This window comes from Branchiostoma lanceolatum, chromosome 5 (assembly GCF_035083965.1).
Source record: "Branchiostoma lanceolatum isolate klBraLanc5 chromosome 5, klBraLanc5.hap2, whole genome shotgun sequence".
NCBI classification, from domain to species: domain Eukaryota; kingdom Metazoa; phylum Chordata; class Leptocardii; order Amphioxiformes; family Branchiostomatidae; genus Branchiostoma; species Branchiostoma lanceolatum.
Genome location: NC_089726.1, coordinates 8,946,022 through 8,970,173, shown reverse-complemented (window position 1 = coordinate 8,970,173; position 24,152 = coordinate 8,946,022). Strand labels below are relative to the sequence as shown.

The 24,152-nt window shown below is 40.4% G+C and overlaps 2 protein-coding genes across 2 annotated transcripts in view; one reads left to right on the top strand and one right to left on the bottom strand.

The window, feature by feature from the left end:
• LOC136434866 (coiled-coil domain-containing protein 146-like) overlaps positions 1 to 23,880 on the bottom strand; it is a 59,732-nt gene extending 35,852 nt beyond the window's left edge. The window contains exons 1-2 of the mRNA XM_066427949.1: positions 23,749 to 23,880; positions 22,529 to 22,711 (exon numbers count right to left, since the gene is read on the bottom strand). Of these exons, the coding sequence (XP_066284046.1) occupies positions 22,529 to 22,696 (168 nt within the window). The 5' untranslated portion in view covers positions 22,697 to 22,711; positions 23,749 to 23,880. The remainder of the gene's footprint in view (positions 1 to 22,528; positions 22,712 to 23,748) is intronic.
• On the top strand, positions 9,843 to 19,855 carry LOC136434872 (fibroleukin-like). The gene is made up of 2 exons (XM_066427958.1): positions 9,843 to 10,672; positions 18,398 to 19,855. Exons 1-2 carry the CDS (start codon positions 10,165 to 10,167, stop codon positions 19,087 to 19,089), a joined length of 1,200 nt encoding a protein of 399 aa, XP_066284055.1. The 5' UTR covers positions 9,843 to 10,164; the 3' UTR covers positions 19,090 to 19,855.
• Positions 23,881 to 24,152: the final 272 nt, after the last annotated feature.

Genomic DNA, 24,152 nt, shown 5'->3' with positions numbered 1-24,152 from the left:
GTACACTGTGATGTTCTAAATTAGACCCCATCCTTGAGGTGGGGTGTCAGTGTTGTTTTGTAAGGTCATACACCTATGTTTTTTAGTTAGTCAGCTAAAGCTATCTTGGTGAGCTGAAGTCAATGGGGTTACTCCAGGTCAACTTGTGTTGCAGAGTGGTTTATGGAAGTTATGAGCTCTACAACTACTGTAGTCCCTGACATTTTACACTTATGTGTCGCATGAAGTCCTATTATTCAATTCTCTTTGTGATGTAATTGTTAAACAGTTCTGTTGTGTTTGTAACGGTGTGTTGTTGACACTCTCTTTGAAATGGTTTATGAACTCTTCAACTAGTCCATGACAATTTAACACTCATGTGTCGCATGAAGTTCTATAGTTTAATTCTCTGTCTATGTTAAAAAGTTCTATTGTGTTTCTAATGGCCTGTTATTGACACTCTCTTTCAGATGGTTTATGGACTCTACAATGGCAATTTAACACTTATGTGTCATATGAAGTTCTATTGTGTTTTTATTGGTCTGTTGTTGACACTCTCCCTTTGAGATGGAAATCATCTACTGAAACGAAAGTGGCTTCCATAGCCGCTCAATGACACTTGAATCATAATTTTAAAGAATCACACCTTTTTTTTCCAGAGTAGAAAGCAAAGTTGAAGTGATTTTGATTGAAAACAGCATCTGAAGTTAAATGTATATAGCAACAATCATCTTACACTGCAACCAGACAGAGAATAATGATAATGTCCAAGACTGACACATTCTGAGAGATTGACTGCCAGCTGCACATTTTTCTGGTCAGGGCACAAGCCAACCTGTGTGTCTGGAGACAAGACTAGCAGTGCGACAAGACAGCTTGGCAGGCAAATGACAACAGCAATTAAAGTAGAGATATTTGTGAGCTGTAAGGTGAGTTATCCAGAAAGGGAAGGGTGGCAACTTTCAGATGTAAGAGCCAAATACATGTTGGTCAGATGCCACATACAAAAGTGCTTTCAAATGGGCACTTTGCTAATCTCCAAGCAGAAGTAGAAAGGTGAAATTGTAATGTTATTTATGCTCCTAGTCCTGACAAGTAACAAGGTTTTCTGCAAAACTGCAAGCTTGAAAAACATTACGATTTTTCCTTTCTACATCTGTTCGTATTTTGTTACCACGCTGCTATGGGAGGAACGCTGCTTCTTCTCAGGACAGTGTCCTCCTTTTTTTTCATGCATCATCAGAAGCTGTCAGGGAATGATGGATGAGTGTTGACCAATCAGATGACATGGGATCATCAAGAAGAGGTGTCAATCAAATAAAATCCAGCCATGTGGTCCTGGGACCAAAATTCTGTGGTGGTTGCAGAAATTAAGATATAGTTCTCCATGTACATACACTGTCAGAAAGATTTTGAAACAGTCTGGGCTTGCATGGAAGATGTTACATGCCCACTGTTGTGTGGGGGCTGGATGGAGAGAGGTTCACGTAGGCCTGTCATCTGTTTAAATTTGTATTGATGCTATGATATCTAGTTCAAGGCCAAAACACTAAAAACACATTCCAGTAAGTTATATTTCCAAGAGCAGTGCTATAAAATCCACAAGGAGGCACGTACAAAAACACAGTCAGTGAGTCACCCTCTGCACATGACAGAAAGGACATGATGACAAATTACATTGAGCAATGCTGGTGGAATTAGACGTTACCAAATAGAAAACTGAGAAGAAAACTGATATTAGAAATATTTGTCTCATGGACAAATATTTCTGGGAATACCCATCCAAGGGAGGGAGGAATGACCTTGAAAGAGACTGAATTTTACGGTGTTGATCATGAACTGTTCTCCTTATAACTTACATCAGAGATAAGCATCAGTGTGTGGTCTTTCAAGTTGATGTTTTTGCAAGAGTCCTTCCAAGAAAAACCTTTGGAATCTCCTACGTACGACCTCTCTCTGTATTCCGGACACCGCTAAAATGTGGCTTCACTTTAGACAGGAAAAAACATTATTGTAAAATGGCTGAGTACCAGCAATGATGCATGTAACAGATACATGTCACAAGGAAGAGATCAAGGCTCGTCAATCTTGTGTGCTTTCATACAGAAGTTGAGAATGTTGTGCCTGATCATGAACATGTGAGATTTCATACCGCACATCCTCATATATCTGGCAACGAAACTGGTGAAAGGAAAAAACAATTAGCTTGATTCATTATTGCTCATTTTTGCCAATCAACTTCACATGACGGGCATAACAGGTTGATCCCTTCCATGACAAGTATAACAGCTTCGTCCCTTTCAGGAAATCTCCTTATTTGAGGGCCATCCTGATAGTAGTGTGTAGGACATAGGATCTTAGACCACATAGTGAGTAGGACATCTGTGTCTGATTAAGGATCAATAAAGGCAGGAGCCCACGTGCTCCTACATTCATTTTTGACCAGACGACGAGAGTGTGCACATCTATACTTTCCTACAAGTGTACCTCAGCCCTTTCAGCACAAATTCTTATTCCAAGTTCGCATGCACCTCATCTCGAATTCCCCCTTGAAAGTCTACAGATAACTGTAGATAGATAGACACAACATCTGTTGTGCTTATGATGTCTTTATTTTCTGGCAGTTATGGATCCATCCAATTCATCTATACTAATCAATTTTTATATAAATCAGATCTGAAAACATCAAATATCTTGACAATTGTATATGGAAGATGTACTTTTTTTCAACGTATGTTATTGAGATTACCACAATTAAAGTGAAATAAGACGACTTGTGTTTTTAGGACGCATCACTTTTTTGTGTAATCAACTGTCACAGCATCTCCAAAGCTAATAGATCTGTGACTGATTTACTTATCACAACTTTTGTGGTTCCCAAACTTCCTGGATTGAGTGATGACCTCCGGTTGCACCTAAAACCTTGGTCCTGTCAGCAGAGCCACCATTAGCCCTGGCTAACTGCCACAAAAATGTTTGGGCAGGCCTTCTCATGCGCCTGCCAGCAAGCACTGGTTTATTTTGGAAGGGTGGATAGGTTTAACCTAGCCCTTGCACAAATCGGCTTGTACCTGGCCTCTGATGGGGATTGGAATGCCATTAGGAGGATTGTAGCTTGGTATTGTTGAATAAAAGGGAAAATGTTTTGATAGTGTTGTATGGCAAAAAATTAGGAACAAAGTTACAATGACACAAAAATTAAATACTTAATGACATTCATCCAAGGATATTTTTAGGAACACTACATCGATCATCATCCTCATTTTGTCAATATTTCACAGTTTGCTGTGCGATTTTACGTACAAGGTTTCAAAAGCTGACACCCCCTCAATGTTCAAAATAAGTACAGTTTGTATCATGCTGGTATTCCATCCATGTTTCTGAAACAGCACATCTGTACGAACAATCTGCTCTGACCACTAGGAGGTATTGGATCTATTAAACCTTCATCATAAATCACACACATGTAAAGGTGGTACCAATTAAGGAGAGATAAGAAATATTTTCTGCTCAATTTCAACTTGCTCATATATCATGTTAAGTTTTGATTACTTGGCCTTCCTCACAGTTTTTAATTCTTTTTAAATTCTTAACCAGTATTCCTTTATCTTAAAGATTTTGAAAACTTTCCATTAATTGAGCAAAAGATATTTGATCAATTGAAATTTACAATAGTCATCTCATTCTGACATCTAATTCATGAACATAGCAATTGCTTCAGAATCTTAAACTTATAACACAATAGCAAAATCATTATCCATGACAGCATTAGCCTGAGTACCATCCTCTGTAGCAACCTCTGGCTCAATCTTTTAGCTTGCTAACCACTGAGAAAGCAAAATGATAGAGCCAGTGGTTACTACCGCAGAGGATGGTTCTCAGGCTGTGACATCATGCCCTGAATGTCCTTGGTTGGGTGACACTCTGGACTTTAATGTTGCACATAAACTTGGATTCTAGGGGTCATTTAAGGTCACCAAGGTCAACCCACAGCTTGGTCCAATAACGACAGGCCTTTAAAGATATCTTCCCATGAGAAATCTTCCCTACCTTGACTCAATAGACAGCATGTGGTTATCGGCCATAAACTTCCTCTGTGCACTCCTCAGTATCATCATACCATGTACCAGTTGTAAAGCATGTGTCTGTTTTCAGGGCCAACAAGGAAATCTTGAGCAAGATCTACCTCAGGGGCAAAGTTTCCTCTGGGACATGTTGGCCCCTATACTGTAGGATATGGAAACAGTCTGGAATCCAGGCTACTTCCTACTACCATATAGCCTGGGTGCCATCCTCTGTGGCTAGCAAGCATAAAGACTGGGTCAGCAGTTACTATGGAGGATGGCACCCAGGCTAACTACCAAGTACCAGTTATAAAGCATTTGTCTTTTACATAGCTCATAACATAGAAGTCAAAGTTTTGGTATGAAGTTTTGGCTCCCATGTCAGCCTAGCGGAGGAACCAGCAAAGCACAACACATTCCCTTCTTTCCTGGGATATTTCCAAATGGCTCTACTTGCCTTACAGTGTTTGAATTTTCTCCATCATCCAAAGGCTTGCTTCTAGACATAACCCATAACCTTGATCTTCCCAAAGCCATACAATCTGATCCATATCATTAGGGGAAGAAAATGGAGAGATCGCCATCTAGGAGCTAGTCATACCATTGACAAGTCAAATAAACTGGAGGATTACCAAGGGTAAAGTTACACAATCTATAGATATTACCAGCAAGTCAAATTCATCTCAGTTATATGCTGATTGCTAACTCAATAATACATTATGAAACAGAAAGTAATTTACTGTTGATACAGTTGTAATGGGCAGATGTCCAAAAAGGTAATTAAAAGTTAAAGGTAGCCTTTTTGAAGCCGTAGGGGCAGTGGGTTGTTATCCACCGAGTCTAGGGCACGGTATTGGAAGGCGACGCTTACCCTTTCCTTCCACCGCCTTTGATTAACCTTCCTCACCGAAGTCAGGTACCCATTTTTACACCTGGGTAGAGTGAGGAAAGCTGTGTGCAAACCTCCTCTGACATACCACCTTAATGTTGTGCCCTTGTAGTACAAGGGCACAACATTGGTGGTATGTCAGAGGATTTGAACCCAGGACCTCTGGGTTTTGGGCCAAACACCCTAACGGTTAATGCCTACATAATGCCGGCAGATGTCCGCAGATTTATATTATAAAGCACATTTTTAAAATTTCAGTTCAAAACTTCTAACATCCAAAGCGTGTGGCTAGTGGAACACCTTAGGGCAGTGTCTGCAACCCATTGTCAAGGGAATACAGCATTAGAAATACCTTAAGGGTTATACATTCTACAACTAAGGTGAAGTAAGGTGAACATTTGCTTCTTCCCTTCCTCATAGATTCTTCACATTTGCTCCCTTTCTTTTTCAAACCAGTTTTATGTAAAAACTGCAAATACACATGTACCTATTCACATTTCTCAGGAATTTCAAACAAGAAAACTGTATCCCTCTAGAACCACTTCAGTGAAACATACAGCTAGTGCCGGTACCAAGGTTGCCATGCTGTTGAAGGGATAAGTGATGGTAGGTGGTAGGGGTGTTAACTGTGCCAGCTAAGTTTTGAGAACTCGGCTGATATCATCGTATAATACATGACCGTATTTCCGCATGGAAAACACAAAGTTAGCCAAAACAGTTATAAGAAGATGAATTTTCGGACACTAGTACTTGAGATATAAATGTCTGTAATACCACAGTGTAATGTTCTTTAGGGGGTGACCTGACCTACTTGTAGACTACAGAGTGAGATTTAATGAATCCAAGAAACAGCCCTCTAGAATGTGAAAACCACAGGATATGGGATGCTAAGACAACTCAGGAGATTTCTCTGTTAGAGAACAAAGTAGGTCGTGCTGAGAGGAGGCAACATATTTCACATAACAGTGTAATCAGGAACATTGCTCAAGACCGGTAATGCTGGCATACTGCTGACTCTGCTCAGAAAGTAGCCTGAAGCAAAAGTCTACAACTTGTACCTAGAGTAACATGGGCCTAAACTGTATACGTAGCCAACAACTAGTCCTTCTTTAGAACTTTATACATGTAGGTCTTTGCACTTGCTGGAAGAACATCCTACCTGACCGTTAACTCTACTCTACTCTACTCTACTATTACACTTACTCACTTACTGGAAACAATTTCGTTTCAATAATTCCAATACAAAAGTCCCTTCTGTCAAAAGCTGACCTGAATTGTAAAATTAGATCTATCCTACTTTAGAACTTTGTAGGTCAATGCTTTAAGCATAAGTTTGCACTTACTTGGAATAATTTCCTTTGCGATAAGTCAAATACAAAGGTCACTTAAGTCAAAATTTGACCTGAATTTTAACATCTAGGTCAATGCTTTAGGTCTTGCACATACTCGAAACAATTGAATTTGCAATAATTCAAATACAAAGGTCACTTCAGTCAAAAACTGACCCAAATTTAATCACAAGTATATGGACACGCTGCATCTCAAATTTCTGGATGTAGAGAGTACATTTTTACATTAGAAATTCTGATACAGAAAGTTTCCAAAAAGTTAACATTGCTGTCCACCGTATTACAAGCTGACTTTTCGGACAGGTGAGCAAAAGAGTCCCTGTCTGTCTGATCTTTGCCTTCTCCATAGACTTCAATAAACACCACACTCCCATGATGGGTCAATCCAACATGTGAGCCACTTTGAAAATTCTGAGCATGGGCCGATGCCTGCCATGCTGAATCACCTTTCATCACTACTGCTGCATGTTATCTTCCCTTGAGTTCCAAATCAGTCGAGCTGTCTTCTTCACTTTCTGCAGTTTCCTGCCACAGACAACAGGTTGGACAGGTAACCCTGACACACTATCAGATAACCACATCCTACCTGCCAGTAAAGCTCTAACACAGTGACAGCCCTTTCGAGCAGATCTCACTTTTTAAGAGAAGGAAGGATGCCTAGTACACAAAACCAACATGTTCAGATAGTGAGGAGCAATCTCCAAGCAGATGTTGGGGCGCTGAATTGTTACGTTTTCCTAGCTGCCCTTTTTCGTGTCAACGCAACCTCTACTGTCTAGGGCTTTTAAGGCCCCTCCCCACAGAGGGGATCAGACTCTGGGCCCGGCCACGAAAGCGTGATTCAATCAGGCTACTACCTCCCTAACACAGAAAACGGCAGCCACGAAAACGTAACGACTTAGCCTTTCCCAACATCTGATTGGAGTTTAAGTGAGGAGATGTTCCTTTGACAAGATGGTCAGGACAATAGGTCAATGACAATTTAAGCCCTCCCACTCACACGATCTTGAGCCTGGGAAACAAGGTTAAGTTATCTCCAGACTGCCGGGGGCAGGAGACTGGCCATGCCTTTTGACAGGGGATTAAAACATGTTAGACACCTCTGGCCTGGCCCTGTCTGATTACAACCAACAACTTGACAGGATAGAAGGATTGAGGCCACACTGCTGACAGGAGCGGCCTACTAGTAGTACGCAGATGAAATTTAAATTTCTTTGTCGCTGGTGAGATTTTAAGTGTACTTTGTACGCAAAATTTGGTTTGCTGCTACTAAATTTAGAGGAGAGAAGAACTGAAGTAATTGGATCACAGAAGTAGTGACATCAACTGAACAAGAGACTTCTTTGAAACTCAAAAGCTTCTACTTTCATAATCATATGCTTTTTGGGGGAAAACATGTTAAACATGCTAACCAACTACTGGAACCCAGTTGTCTTTCCTCAGCCAATCAGGATCAGGCCTAAATCCACAAAGTAGAATTGCACATATTTAAAACTCTCACTCTTAGCTATAGGTGCCTGTTGTTAAAAAATCAGTCAGCAACAATATTGATATTATTCCAACTTATTGTCTTATATCAAAGCTGAATCTACACGTACATGGGTCAACGACATATACTAGTGGCAAGTTCTCAGCAAAGTCAATGAACTTTTTGGAAGCCAACCAAAGACACAGGAAACAAAATGACAGGACTGATGAAAACATCTCTCCCGACAGAACTAAACGAACAGGACAAACAAGCAAGTTCACAGACATACATGCACCCCCATCAACACGCACATTCATCAAGTCTTAGAGCATGTGTGCTGTGGTCGCTATGACACTGCTGTACAGTTGTATCTGGAGCATCACTCTGGAATTTACTGGGATGGACAAGATTACTTAAAAGATGCACTGGAATTCTAATGGATAAGACATGTACCTATTTATTTCCTTGGTTGTGGGGCTGTCTCTGGAAGGAAATTTGCTAGTTGGGACGGGGGAAAATTCACCCCATCCTTCCAAAAAGTCTGAACTTCATGATATAAGCTTGAAAGTTTGACAAGGAAAATTAACAACATGGGCTTCAACAATATGTGGGATGGAAAAATCTAAAGCCGGAGACAGCCCTGCCTGGTTGTCTAACATTTAAAGTGAAAATGAAACAAGACGAAAACAGACGGCTGAGAGGAAATTAAACATAAATATGTCAATTGAATTGAGCATATCAAAATTTTATAGCCCTAAAACATGTGCATAGCCAGTTAAAGACCTCCAAGTTAAGCAATTTTTAAAATCTGAGGACCAATAGATCAATTTGGTGTGGCTGTGATACTAAACTTTGCAACAATCATTATCATCACACAAGTTACCACGGTATACAGTTTGATTGAAGCTCACTTTGAAATTGTCTTAGAAAAAGTGGTGAGATATTATACTATTTGGGGTCTCCAAAGTTGGAGGATCCAGTTCTCCTACAATGTCCTTAAGTGTTTTGAGAGACAGCAGAAGCACCAGGAAGACTGTCACTGCAATATTTGCTCAGACAACAGAATCGGACAGCAACAAAACAAGCGGGAATTTCCTCACTAAGCCGCTACATTCAGAAGTTCGTCTCCTGACATTTACGGAGATCAGTCCAAGGGTATGACCTCAATTCAGGTCAGTCAGAGGTGCATATGTGGACTATAAATTATATATAATAAATCTTAGATGAGAGCCATAACAATTTAGAATACCACACTAACATATAGTGTGACACCAATACAGTCGCACAAATGTGAAGGACAGTACCACACAAGTTGGAAGGTTGTCCAAATCAGAAATAGCTTAGAAATTTGTCCTTGCTTGAAAACGAATTTTGAACATTCTTCCATGTCATAAACCAAATATATGACAAACTGTTTTAATGTGAATGTCTGTATCAATATATTGTATAGCAATTTTTGTTAGAATAGATAGAAAAACAAAAACATTTGTATTTCAAGTAATGTTAAATAGATAGAAAACCATGACAATTTGATAAAAAGAAGAAGGGAAAAAGCAGCCAATTGTGAACAGGCAATATCATGCACTAAAAACCTGAACAGAAATAAATGATCACCGCTACAAGTTGCTCTCCTGATGTGACAAGAATAAAGTAGCGTTATTTCATCTTTTGCACGTGTGTCCTCTAAAGATGCATACTGCCCCTAATTATCTGTGAAAGCATGGCCTCAATCCATGCCTACTGGCCCAGGCTGGGATCAGTTTTCCCACAAAATCTGCACCAGTTGCACTACCCAGGCACATGGCTGTACTCACTCCATCATCAGGGGTTGCCTTGCCCTACATTTTATTGGGCTACTTGTTACTGATGGCCACAAACAACAACAACGATAACCCAAGGACTTCCGATTCCCCTCAACTCAACAGGCAAAGCACCTCCCATTCCACCCACAGGCACGGGAGGGCAAATGTTGTAAATTTTGCACAAATTTCCCAGGGACCTCCGCCGTCTAAAAATAAGGTGTAAATGAGCCAATGGGAGACCTGTGTTCATATATCACCATTAAGGTCGGCTGGGATCAACACGATCCCACTGATGCCTTCTCCCGTCCCCAGACTGGCTTAGGGATCAAACGCCAGGCCAGAAACTTTCCACACATAGCCCATATGGTACAGTCCTGGATTGGTAGGGACAGGCCAGATCCCACCGGCTGGAGCGCATTATGAGCTGGTGCTGTAGAAAGTTGACTAAACTTCCTTACCGGTGAGCCAATCAGGACGGAGCCAGGGAACTCTTGGGTGGAAGTCCTGTCAATTACATGGTGCAAACAACCTCTCGGACCCAATAACTACCCCGGTGGATCAAGCTGAGAGATAACAACTCTGGGCTGACTGTGCGCCTTCCCTGTCCATCAGAATGGCTGTCCTGAGCACCACACTAGTGGGACTTTTTGTCCTCACAGCGGTTCTTCCCTCACCTGCAAGATCTCAGTCCTGCCCGGCATCGGTGACCACCTTATGTTCTGCAGACGACCAGTGCAGCTACGCGTTGGAGATTCCAACCTTGAAAATGACGCTGCCGGTGAATCCAAACGTGAGGGCAGCAGAGAGGGACTTGGAGATCCTGGAGAAGACGTTTTCCCAGCTTCGGCTGGCAGTGATGCAAAGAAACATCAACCAAGAAGTGCTGAACAGACTGAACGAGGTGGCAAATAACCTGAAGGCCGTTAGAGAGTCCTTGGACGGAGCCAGGGAGAGGAACATAGAGGTCCTCCACGCGGGACAGCATGTTAAACAGGACAGGGATACTCAACATGGGCTCAAGACCCTGGAAGAAAGTATGGATCAAAAGTTTACGGGTCTCAAGGGCATGCTTGAGAAGCTACTCAAGACCTGTGCCAGGGAATGCTCAAGCGACAATCCAGGTATGCATGAAATTTTCAGGCTTCTGACATTGCATGTAGGCAGAACTTTTACTTTCTTTTCTTTTGAGCCAAGTCATCACAAAGTGTAAATCAATTGCTGATACATTGAAACAGACAGGCTACCTGACAAGCTGGGGAAATTAACTGTCAACCTTTGGTTTCTGGCTCAAACTAGTCGATAAATCTCAGTGGAGTTTCAGACTATCCGTGACTCTCATAGGATCAGGCTTATTTCCACCACAAAAGAATTTTTTCCCAAGGCCGTCTGCTGGCTGCATGCTTGTCACACCCAAGAGTACTGTTGGGCCACACCAATTTGATTTGTTGGTTCTTGGATTAAAAAATTAACGATGACGTCCTGAAATTTCAACCTGAAAACGGAGTCCAAGGGAAACTTCTTTCCTTTGATATGCACAGTTTTAAAGAGTGAACATATAGTAAAATGTAAGTTTCCCTCTTAGCCGTCTGGACTTCTATGTTGTCCTCAGCTAAAAGAATCAATTTGTCTTGGAACCAGGGCTGTCTCCAGGATCCGTCCCTCTGTCCCAGGACAGAAATTTACTTCTTGGGACACAGAAAATTTTTTTACCCTGTCTGTCCAAACAATCTGAACTTCATGACATGCAACTGATGAAAACAAATTTTCGTAAGCTTAGAATGACTGATTTTTCGAAAATCATCAACATGGGCTCCTAAACAAGGACTGAGACGGAAAAGAACTCTAAGCTGAAAGTGCCAAGAACCAAGGAACTAAACTTGTGTGGCCATACTCTCCTTCTTTCTGAGAATAGCCTAGGACTCCTGATTGATGGTCAGTAATGACATGACTGCAGGGGGTGGGATGGGTCAGACAGCCCCCCTGTCAGGCACACCGAGCCAAGGTCAAGTTCTTATCTCTTTAGTACAGGGACCAAGGGTGTTGACCCCCTTGACAGACACATTTAAGCTCCTCCCACCTACATGTATACTGTAAATCTAATGCATTTACTTTCTTGTGGTGGTTTTATATCAGGAAGGAGGGAAAATGATTTTTTTTCTATTCACGGATGAAACAATTCTGTAGTACATAGGAAACGTATATTCACGGTGTCATGACTTTGCACTGGAGAGGTCGTCACCAAAATAAAACCACCATGAAAGTTTCAAGATTTAAAATATTTACCACTATTCAAGTCCCGAGAGAGATTTCATGTTGATAGTGGAGGAAGGTAAGGTTTTGAGCCACTGATATGGCTTGGGGTTGGCTTAACTCTGGACTATTAAGGTGATGGCTGATGATATGCACGTGTCTTGTGGTTAAACATATTCAGCTTGATTACTGTTTGAGAGGAATGGAAATTGGGCAATATCAAGTGAGCAAAGATAGCCTTATACAGCTGCAGGTTTTTGGTCATTGGTCATTGAGTGAGGCAAGAGACAAAGCCTGTTACTAAATGCTCCCAATCTGGCCAAGCACATCGGTCACATCTTAATAATATATATAGGGATAATATCTTCTTGCCAAGTGTGTTGTTTCCAAGGAAAACAGATCGAATATGTCCGTAATACATTACTTAAGGTTAGGTCAGAAACAACAATGTTTTCAGAGCTGACAGCATCCCTTGATTACAGACTAGCAGCTATTTCCCCTAAAAAATAAAGGTTATTACAATAACCTAGCAAAATTATAATCAAATAAGAGCAGACTTCCCGCAGATGTATACCTATCATCTTTCCTCACTATTTGACTTGTGTCAACATCATGTCTGAGGCCAAGGTCAAGGGCAAAAACCTCTGCCCAGATGGAGGCACAATGTCACGTACCTCTGACACAGGTTGTTCCCCTTCTACACGAGGGCTCACAAAATAAATTTATTGCAAATTCTTGCCCAAGGCAAATAACAAGTATAGCTACTAATAAATATGAAGTGGTACATGACATGATTGTGGCTACTCTAGTATCAATTTGTTGGGTTTGACTTCTCTTTCAAGGCCATAAGGGCAACAACCTCTGCACAGATGGCAAGATGTCACGTAGTTCTTCACATTGCACAGTCTCACAAAAAATCGATTTTATTGCAAATTCTTACCTGAGGGCAAATAAAAAGATAGATACTTAATTGAAAATAATGCTGATGTTGGACATACATGTATGGATACTCTAATTTCTGTTTGTTGGGTTTGACTTCTTTTTCAAGGGCAACCGGTTCCCCTGTTTTTAAAGAAGCCTTGACTGCTTTATAATAGGGTGAAAGGGCTCCATTGGGGCATTTCGGATCAAACCATTGTTTTGTACAACGTGTCAAATTTGATGATGATCAATATTTCTTAAGCTGCTTCCATCCACAAAGTGAGGTAACGCATAAAACAACTTAACATGGCATGATAACAAAGGTTACGCTTTGTTGTAATTGGGCAGTGGGCGGAGGAAAAGAAGCAAATTACAAACACATCGGGACCGATTAGGGCACGTTTAAGAGTCTAATCTTAACCAAGTGGGGGACTGGGATCCGACCTCAACAACTGGTCTGACATCCAGGCTCGAAAACGTGAAGAGTCACACGCAAACTGCCTGCTCCAATCACGGCGAACTTGACACTGAATAGAGACAGACCGCCACACTGTCACAGCTTGGTTAGTTGCTGGACACCAAATCTCTAATGACTCTGATGCAACAGATAATGAGTCAATTAACGCAATAGAATCAAATGTAAATTTGCCCTGCAATCAACATGTACCTGGCAGTCAACAATGCTGTTGCAAATATTAGATACTGCAACCAAATAAGGTTCTGAATTGCAAGTGTGTCCACCAAATTCCCAATGCTTTCCTGCCTAACTTTTTCCTTGATTTATTATCACCTTCACCTGAGGGGCAATGGGTTCTTTTGCTGATTTTTCTTCTTCTTGTAAAACAAGATACTAGTATACAAGATACCTCTTCCCTCATGACCTCAATGAAAAGCGGCCTGCGTGCCGATTTGAGCTTATCATGAATAAACAAAGGTTCAAACAAAAGTAAATAGTAGTATATGATTTGTTAAAAGTTCAGATGATATCATGACATTTTGAGTTTTAGGTTTGAGCAGCTGTTGGCGATCTAGCTATTAAGTATTTGATGTGTACCTCTCAACACACGATACAGTACACACTGACGTCTGTAAACAACAACATGTTTGCCCCTGAATTATGATAGGTTTGATCCAGGAGAGTCTGGTTGACTTGTCATTTCCATTTTAAGCCCAAGCTGCCCAACACAAGCAGCAGAAGTTTCTTATCAGGCAGCCTGCTTGTTAACATGTACATGTTAGCTATGTAAAAAGGCTTAGATGCCGTCGCACCCAAGCGAGGTATGCACTTATCAGGCAGTCCCTGCTGCAGGCATTTCTACCAAGTCTGTCTTGACCTAAAAACTTCTTAAAAAAGACCTGTCACTTTTGGGTCCCCTTACCTTCTATTTGCCCTTTTATCTGACCATCTTGTTGCTCAACAGGCCATACATCAAGTTGATAAGCTCTCCTCCCATAAGTCCTCAGAGATATTGAAAATTAATTAGGTCCACACCTTCAGGAGGATATCCTATCTGGATTTATGTTTTGTCAGATTTGGAGCACTATGACAGAACAGTGTTACATCCTACCAGCAAAGGTGGTGACAGATTACAACATTCTGTACCAACGAACTTGAAGTTTATCAGCTGTTCATCAGCTGTCATTGTCACCAAACTGTCAATGATTTGCCAAACAACTGAGGGGACTAAAAGCAGTACTGTATACTGTACTTTATTAGCCTGAGTGTCATCCTGTTTCAGTTCCAGGCTCTGAAGGTAGAGCCTGGAACTGAAACAGGATGACACTCAGGCTAGTACTTTATCACCATTGAACTACAATGTTTACACTTTCATATTGCTGGTAATTCTGAAGATTCTGCACTGTATATTGATGCAGATCATTTTTAGACTCAATTTTTGAAATAAGATAGTGCCTACTCGTAGTTTCTTTTGACTTTGTGTCTTTTCCAGTCCCCATTTGCTTTTTAACCTATAAAATGCCAAGAATTTTAACATATACATGTACATGTATATGTATATCAAAAAGTGCATGTTTATGACATATGGTCAGTTTCAACATAGTCAAAGAATAAAACATCAAGCATTCTGCAAAACATAATCTGCAACCTGATGACAGACACCTGTCTAGTAGTATACAGAGCACATCTGGAGTCATGTTTGTCAGGAGGGACCATCTTACACGTAGATCAGTTGACACATCTAGACTACCATGATTTCTGGGAAGGGAGAGGGACTGTTTGTCCATGTTTCTTGATTACATAACCAGGCGCAGATCTGACTGTCTTTTTCAATCACATTCACAGGCAAACAAAGTTTTTATGGACTTTAAAAAAAAATTCAAGGTCACAAGGGACTCACCACATAACATGGCCATGGCCCAAAGGTCACTTAGGTTGGTACAGCAATAAAAAAGGGAGAGATATCAGCATATTATGGGATGGACAGTAAAATGATGCAAAATTTATATGGCTAGAACAAAATAATAACAGTCAAATTTTAATTTGTTGCTTGCATCTTGTTCAGTTGAGTTAGAGCAAATACTTTTGTTTAACTTTGAAAAACAATCCTAGAACCATCATACCCTCCAAAATTCAAAAGGAAGATCAAACCACCTGCAAGAGTTTATAAAATATAACAACTGTATATTTTCCTTCTGCAATCAACTAGAGATTGAAACATGGCCACCACAACAATTAAGATACCATCAAAATGGTATGACCAAAGAAGTGTTGTAAGGAGGATGGCAGGAGTCCAGCAATGACCACTTTGTGCAGGGGCAAAGGAATTTTAATACGGCGCTATTTGGACAAGGTGGAATATTTCCTTTAAGAGGGCAGCAGGACAGGCCAAAGGGGCCAAATATTGGCTCTGACGCTGGACCAACTGTGTCTTTGAAGTTAGAAACCTTCCACATTTACAACGACTCTGATTAAATGCAGGCCCTTCATGATTGGTTTTGGACTCCCCTAACATGATTTACAATATAATTTACGATGTTGTTATCAACGGAAATCTTATAGTTAACATCCTGTCAGACTATGATTGATGATTACAGTCTCTTAATTCCTGATTTTAAGACGTTTATAACATTTCACTGCTAACATGCTTGAAAAAACACCAGACCTTTTAGCTCTGTATAGAAAACAATTCTCTCCATCAACTAATGGCATAGTTTAAAGTAAGGAATGAGTTCCTTAGCACCATTTTGACGGCGGAACTTTAGTCTCAGCTGGGGGCTGCGAGGTATGGAGCCAGGAGGATAAGGTCAAGTGCAGCCATGTCCAATCTCATTGTGGCCTTCATACATCACAAAGGACGTTATGTCGCTGGAATCTGGAGGTTTCCTTTGTGAAAAGGTTTTCTCAGTTTTCATTCCTGCTTATGTAATGCTTTACTCGAATGCCAAGTTCAGTTCAGTTCATCCTCGATGAGGTGACACCGGTGTCTCCACATGTCTCTAGGCCTGTTGAGCATGACAGAGCAAAGTTTATCAAGGCTATATATATCATAAATTCCTACATATTGAAGTTCTTTGGCATACTTCCTGTGTCTGTCAGATATTTTGCAACCACATTAAGTTTGCATGGTGCTTTTGAAAAGAACTGAACAAATGTGCTTCTCCATACATTCAGCATAAACCACCTGCACACTTTTGACTCCTATAGGAGGGTATGCATGCTCTTTTCCGAAAGGTACAAGCAGCCTATTTTCATTTCCTGTAATTCGTAGGGAAGGCCATCGTATTCGTATTATTTGTAACGCTACAACCAAATTTTGCATTGTCGGAACGCACCATGCAGATCCTCTCCATGCAGTAGCTACAACTACCTTGAGAATGGCCTTGAGAATTTCTCGTTTCAAACATATTTTCCAACTTAGTAAGACTTTTCTGTTCTGCATTCTAAACTCCCCAACTTGTTTTCGTCACATCGAAATGTCCTCCCTGCTTCTTAGTATTAAAGGCACTGTTTTCATTTCTCTTCTGAGTAAGCAAAGTCATATTTCAAACGTTTCAGTCTTGAACCACGCCCGGTAACTTCTGTTTCAAAACAAGCAGGTGTACGATTCCACCATCCAAGAATTCCACCATCCAAGAAGTGGGTAAAATTAGGACACAGCAACACGACCATATGTCTGAGACTGCTTCTAGATTAGCAGGGCAGATGGAGGATTTTAATGAAATTTGAGTGGGGGGAGACTGGAATGTCTTGGGGCTGTATATGATGTATTATAATATTTTCAAGGGTACACAGATTGTGAAAATTCTTCAAATAGAAAATTCCATTCCCAATTAGGACAAAACTCCTTCATCTCACTACTTGACTCACTGACTTGACAACCTGGTGTCTCCATACAAAACTGTAGCCTGTTGGATGGCAGTGAAGAAACTACCATTTGGTTAGCCTTGAACATCTAAAACTTTGAAAGCATTTTTGTCATTGTTTTAAGATACTCAATAACATGAACTTGTTTTTCCCTGTTCCATCGTACGTAATATCTAGACTAATTTCTAAAATGACGTTTTTGTTTCCTTATTTTTGTAACAGAATCATGTACAATTGTATACATGTCAGGTTTGGCATCAGTACTGCTCCTTCAACTTGACTTAAGTTTCTAACAACAAACGAGATTAAAGAAACACAGCCAAAGAGAAGATTGGTAAGCAAAGTGAATTCTCAGAATATGCAAGGATGTTGGTATTTTGGGGAATCTTCCACTGGAAGACTTAGATCCACCAAGTCACAAATGTCATCTGGGTTGGGTTGGGGCAGGTAACATAAGGAACAGGAGTGACCCCTTTTCCCTTCCAATTCTACATGTGTGAAGAACTGCTTGTGATGAAGCCTGGCAAACAACTGACTTCATTCAAATGAGAGAACATTAGGCCATTTGATGTTTGAACGGTCGGTCCTATTCGAAATAATGACTATGTACTATGGAATCCTATAGTTGCATGGAATCCTACACTATAGAATAGGTGTTCCCACCACAGACCCTCGATACACATGTACATGTATGAGGAGAATCTGGTGCTGATTAATGTTTACATCTTGAGGTGGGATGAGGGGCAGCAGGTGGAGGGTGGTGACATGTGGCTCACTCCCATCAGAGGACTGACACTCCAAAACTGGGGCAATCATCATCACAACTGGGGATGGGAGGAGTAGGGCAGGTCACCTCTGCAGGGTGCTAACTAACGGGGATAATCATTAACCCACAAACCTTCAATACATCAAAAATACTAGAAGGTTTCATATTAAGATGTGTATGATATACTGTTCTGGAACAATTTGTTTGGGACTGGAAGATACAGATCAAAGACTGTTGGCACAATATTTGGATGCCGGTGTGACATGATGTTTGTGGTTGTTGCAGTAATCACAGATTTCATCCCCCACTGTTTGGACAGTTTGTCAGCTGTTTGTGTTATGTGTGCTTCTGTGGAGAAGAGGGTACTGGGAGAAGAACAAGTTTTTTTCAACCAACTGACTCTTCCTTTGTGTGTTGTCCTACCATTTTTATAAGTGTACAGGTAAAAAGACAGTAATAACTGCAATATTAGGATACACTCAGGTGCTATTGTTGTTCGGCTACATACACTACGTTTACATCAACAGAATTGCAGACTAAGAGAAAGAATCATTATTGACAAACACTGATTAATATATTTTTCAGTCTCTCGTGGCCCACCAAAAGACTGCGCCGATGTATACAAGACAGGCCTGCGAGAGAACGGGGTGTACAGCATCACGCCTAACATCAACCAGGACTCTGTGGATGTGTACTGCGACATGAAGAGTGGAGGCGGCGGTTGGACGGTGATACAGCGGAGGATGGACGGTTCCGTGAACTTCACGCGGAAGTGGGTGGACTACCAGAGGGGATTCGGAAATCTAACCGGCGAGTTCTGGATCGGGTTGGACTCCTTGCACGCGATCACCAGGAAGCAGGACTACGTCTTGAGGGTGGAGCTTGAGGACTGGGACAAAGTCCGCAAGTTCGCTCGGTACGGCGCATTCTATGTCGCGGACGCGAGGGACAAATATCGCCTCCACATCGACGGGTATTCCGGAACGGCAGGTGACGCCTTTCGATTCAGCGACCAGTACATGCACGACAACCAACAGTTCACCACCTATGATGAAGACCATGACAAGTATCCCTCTGGCAACTGTGGCCGGTACTACAAGGCAGGCTGGTGGTTCGATGCATGTCTTGCCACCAACTTGAATGGCGTCTACTATAAAGGCATGTACACGGGTATCCGGGATGGAATATTCTGGGGGACTTGGCACAACCTGACCCTAGATGACCTGAGGTTTTCTTTCAAGTACGTGGACATGAAAATCAGACCTGTCACATTCTAAACAGAACAGATCATTAAACAGAAAATGTTGACTAAAACAGTCAGAACCAACAATATAAAGTCATCTGGCTCACTTTGCTTTTAGACAACCTTACAAAAAACATGTCTTGAACATGATGGTAGCTTGCAAATATGTCACAGTGACTGTAGTACTTAAACACCATAGATTCTACAAAACAGTGCATTCCACATGATACAATGTAAGCTATATAACACATTAAGTACAGATGTAGTTGATTGGGCGTCAGAAGGATGACATTAAGTACAGATGGTAGAATGTTGTCATACAATGTTTCTGCCCAAATCAGAATGTTAGCTTTTAGAATTTTCAAAATGTCTACACATCTTGTTGTCTTGATTCTTGCATATTCATCTAACAATATTGTAGTAAAGAATACGGTATTCATAAATCTTGTCTATCATTATTATTTATCATATGCAAGTACTTGAAATGAGATCATATATCATATGTACAACTGTAAATATCATGATATTATATATTGTAAATTTGACCAGTTATCAGTGACTTATGTCAAGATATACTATTAGTTGCTTGACTCACATTATTTTGCTCATAAGGAATTTCAGATAAAAAGAAACCTGGTCAAATATATCTATAACTTAAGAACAGTGAAAAGATGCTTCGATATATTAAATTTTAAATTGAAATTATACGCAAAAACATTTTAAATTCATTTTATGCTAGGTCAATAATTTTGCTGTGCGTTGACGTAAGGTGAGTCATTATTAAAATTAGTCTTGACCGAGTTGGTTTTTTGTTGTTGTTTATCTTCTTACTAGACAATTTATCTTAATTAATCATACAATATTTCTAGTAATTTGTAAATCAGTAGTGAATCACTGAGAGAGATTCTTTTTCTCCATGAATAAACCATGAAAGTAGTGATATCACCTGATGTACATGTTCAATGTAGAAAGCCATATAAAGACAAAAGTATATCTAAAGTTACAAAAACTATTGCTTCATTTGTAAAAAAAATTCCATGTATTGTTTAATCAAATGTAGAAAAGTAATGCTTATATCTCAAAAAATTATCACTAACTGGCAGTAAATATTAATTTGATGGATTACACAATTTTGTATCATGGAACTGCAATACTGCCCCCTATGGAACAATGATTGTACTGCACCAAATCCAAGATTGTGTATTGAGACAATTACCGAGATGTGGCGACCACAGTGTCATCAATAATTCACATTGCATGGGAAGAGACTGAGGTATCCATTGCAAAGTATAGACAGTCATCAAAGGATGTTAAGAATTACATTGGCATTAGTGTGTATGAGGCATCTCCCAAAGGACAAATCGGAACTGGTCTGGTTTAAGTCTACCAAGAAGCTGTAAACTGCCTGTAATCTATAAAATCCCTGCAATGGGAATTACTAGTATAGCTTATTGAAACCTGTGCTATAGCATACAAGACTACTGTTTTATATTTATCAATTATTGAATGCCATTTCCAATCAAATCCCTTGACAGTGTATGCAGTAAGATTGACAGGCTAGACCAAAACACAAGCAGCCTATTAAGCATACCTTCCAAACAACAGTACCAGTAATAAACTGCTGTATGTGTATGTATTGGCAAGCATAAGACAAAAATGTAGATAACAGAGAAGTTCCTGCATCGTCATCTCCAAAACTTAGTGTACAAACCGAAGTATCCAAGTACTCTCACCTCTCAAATAGAAGTACCCCCTGGAATAGAAGTACCCCCCGGACAAATTTTCAAAATGTAATATAAGTACCCCCTGGAATAAAAGTACCCCCCGGAAAATTTCAAAAATCGACAGTCGAGGCTAGGTAAACTGTGTCCATACATATACAACTGTCACTGTCAGAGGGAAATAAGATAATAAGCAGGTAGGTAACTTATATTTAGTCAATTATGCCATACCTATTAAGTATATAGATATTGAACAGAACAACTGTCCATAGCTTGTTCAAATCATGATGATCTTCCTCGCCTCTTCGTAAAATATAATAGTAATATTGAAAAATTGGGCATAGGTTCCCCGCTATGACCCCTAACCGGGGGCCACGGTGCTTTCAAATTCAACAAGTGAAAATGTACATGATACATGCTTTTTCTACTTGGAACTTGAAGCAAGTGATCAAAGAAAATTGTTATATCATTTTATTATGACTGACGAGTGACAATCAGTGACATATAACAAAAATCATCAGAGTACTTAAGTTAAATGTACCTGATCATATTTTCTAAAGACATCAACCACAAAAAAACACAAATATGAACACAGTCCTTCCACAAAAGAAATATGACTTGTCTATAAACTTTTGCTCCATAGCGTCGAAAACAAAGTGAGACGCTCGGATTTCGAGTTCCCGCGGTAAATCCCACAATATTGAACAGAGATCGACTGTAAAAGTAGCTCAACGTCACAGACCGCACATACTAAGAACTTACCCATTACGTGTTGACACTAGAAACCCGCGATGAACCGCCAAAATTGGGAAAATCTCACGATTATTTAAAAAAATGAACCCTCTGAAAATAAATATGGCGCTGTGTGTCTATCGTTGCTCAAAAAATATAATATTTCCATGCGTTTACGGTATCATTTTAAAGATCGGTATCCGCACTACGCAATATGCTGCTAGTTTTACTGTCGCCATGCCTGAGAGTGGCGGCCATGTTTCGCGAATTCGCGCTGTTGTTTACCGAATCATATCGGACATATTTCTGCCGTTTTACAGATTTTGTGGCCTCAAAACACATATCACAAGGGAAGTTAAGTTATGATTGTTGTTTTAACGTGTTACATGTCTTCTGCGAACAAATAATTCTTCCGCTGCGCTGCCGATACTACGGATATAGTGGTCAGGAAATTATTATTCCCCGTGCAGGCGTGCACTCTACTCCACACGTTTTTGATCAGCGTGCTTTGGTTTACGATGTAAACAGAGACTATCAAAGTTATTTGTATGAAAATTGTATTTTAAAATGTCAATGTCGCGTCTTATTTTCCGGTTTACTTTGTAGCGTCATAGCGGACCGGGTCATAGCGATATCGACCGATATGTTACGAGTGCCGACAGGATACTTTTCACTGAAGGCCGTCAAAGCGGCGAGAAAATCAACGCCGGTAGGCCGAAAAATAGCGAATTACGAGCAAAAATACCGGGAAAATATGGGCAGAAAAACCTTAACTTACGATTTTAGAGGGATTCCTGTTTTGCAAAGCCTCAATTTTTCAAAAAATAATAAACGTACCGTCTAGAATAAGAACGTACCGGGTGGAACTATAGGCGAAAAAAAATAAACGTACCGGTACGTTTATTTGAGAGGTGAGAGTACTGAAGTAAAAGTCTATCCTTTTCATTGAAGGTAGGTTTATGATTTCTGGTACTGTATGGTGATATCAGTTGTTGGCACTAACATTGCACCCCCACTTACCTCATCTAGTACTTGGAAGGCTGGGCTGGCAGACACCTCCACTTGGCTCTCTTCTAACGGCACCACACGGGGGGCCAAGGGAGCGATCAGAGGCTCTTCGTCTACCGGTAGGGGGGCCTCGTCCAACTCGGGGTGTGGGGACAGTGTCCGTCGCTCGTCATCACTCATTGTGACCTGACTGTACTGTAACAATATATGTATGTCCATAATGAATCTCTGCCATCTACAGTTATATCTCAGCCTAGTCTTCTTAGCTGGCTTCTCATTCTCATTCTCTGGCTTCTCATGAAGAAGGCTAACCTCAGTTGCAATTGTTGACTTAGATTACTGTGACCATCAAAGTAGGATCAGAAACACATACTTCTATTAAAGGTAATACAGTATCGTAGACGTAGAGGAGATATGATTCAACTGTTTAAACTGGCTAAAGGTTTTGAAGGGATTCAGCTTGAGTTTCTCTTTACTAGACGCATAGAAGGGACAACTAGAGGGCACTGCTTTAAGCTCGAGGTTCACTTAGCCAGAGGTAGGCTCAGGAGTCAGTCCTTCAGTGTTAGAGTAGTTAGTGACTGGAATGCACTACCACAATCTGTGGTGGATTCTAAGACAGTCAACGAGTTCAAAACAAGGCTGGACAAACATTGGGAGAGTCTGAAGTACAACACATGAGTATCGTTCGAGACCGGGATTACCACAGGCTGAGCCTCCTCATCCCGAAGATGGTATAAAGGTATAAAGGTATAAAGGTTTCAGTTTTTAGTTGGAAACTCAAGAAATGAGGCACAGGTAATGCATTCACAGATATATACGCATACGTATGGCATGAATGATTTGACAAAAAAACATGCGATTTACGAACAAAACTATTGTGAATTTATGAAATTGAAGAACAGCTAGAAAACAGCTGTGCCCAGCTTTAAAAAAAAATACTGAGCAGTTTTGCATAAATTAAAAAGGCACAGCATCATTGAACTACAACCAATACAAGAATATACATGTACGTAACATTGGTTACAATATCAACATTGGCTATTAATAGATCACACATATTCAACAATTCACAATTTTAGCAATAGTTTATGAAATCAACAGCAACGTCGTCGTACCCCCCTCCCCCTTCATAAACAGTCTCGATGATCATGCCTAAATTTCTGGCTTAGTCTCTAAATATTTCAAACATAAGACCTTAAACCTGTCAAGCAGTCTATGTGTAACCTTACCTTATGATACAACTGTGATTTTGGTTCTGTAGATCGTCAACAAACCGAAAAGTCTCCCTGACCAACTTCTACCATTCAACTTTACTTGGATCCAACATGGCGGCCAAAATAACAGTTACCATGGAGCAACGTAATAAACTTAAACAGCGCCACCAGCGGAACATATAAAAACTGCAGAAAATAATTTATTCTGGATAGAATGAACTTGGCATTTTCTTGTACTAGTGGGCGCGATTATCGACTATTTCAAAAGAGCACTTAAGGTCTTAATGCAATGAATATAAAATAAGCCAAAAGGGAATGAGTTTGGAAACTGCGCTCATGAAAGATGCTAGCTACAGTGTAGCTTAGTAGTAGATGAAAAGGCCAGCTGGACCATCTTTTTGCTCAATATGAATTACTTT

Coding starts and splice junctions, on each gene's coding strand:
- LOC136434872 (XM_066427958.1), top strand. CDS start 10,165: ATGGCTGTCCTGAGCACCACACTAGTGGGACTTTTTGTCCTCACAGCG. Junction 10,673..18,397: donor ATGCTCAAGCGACAATCCAG/GTATGCATGAAA, acceptor TATATTTTTCAG/TCTCTCGTGGCCCACCAAAA.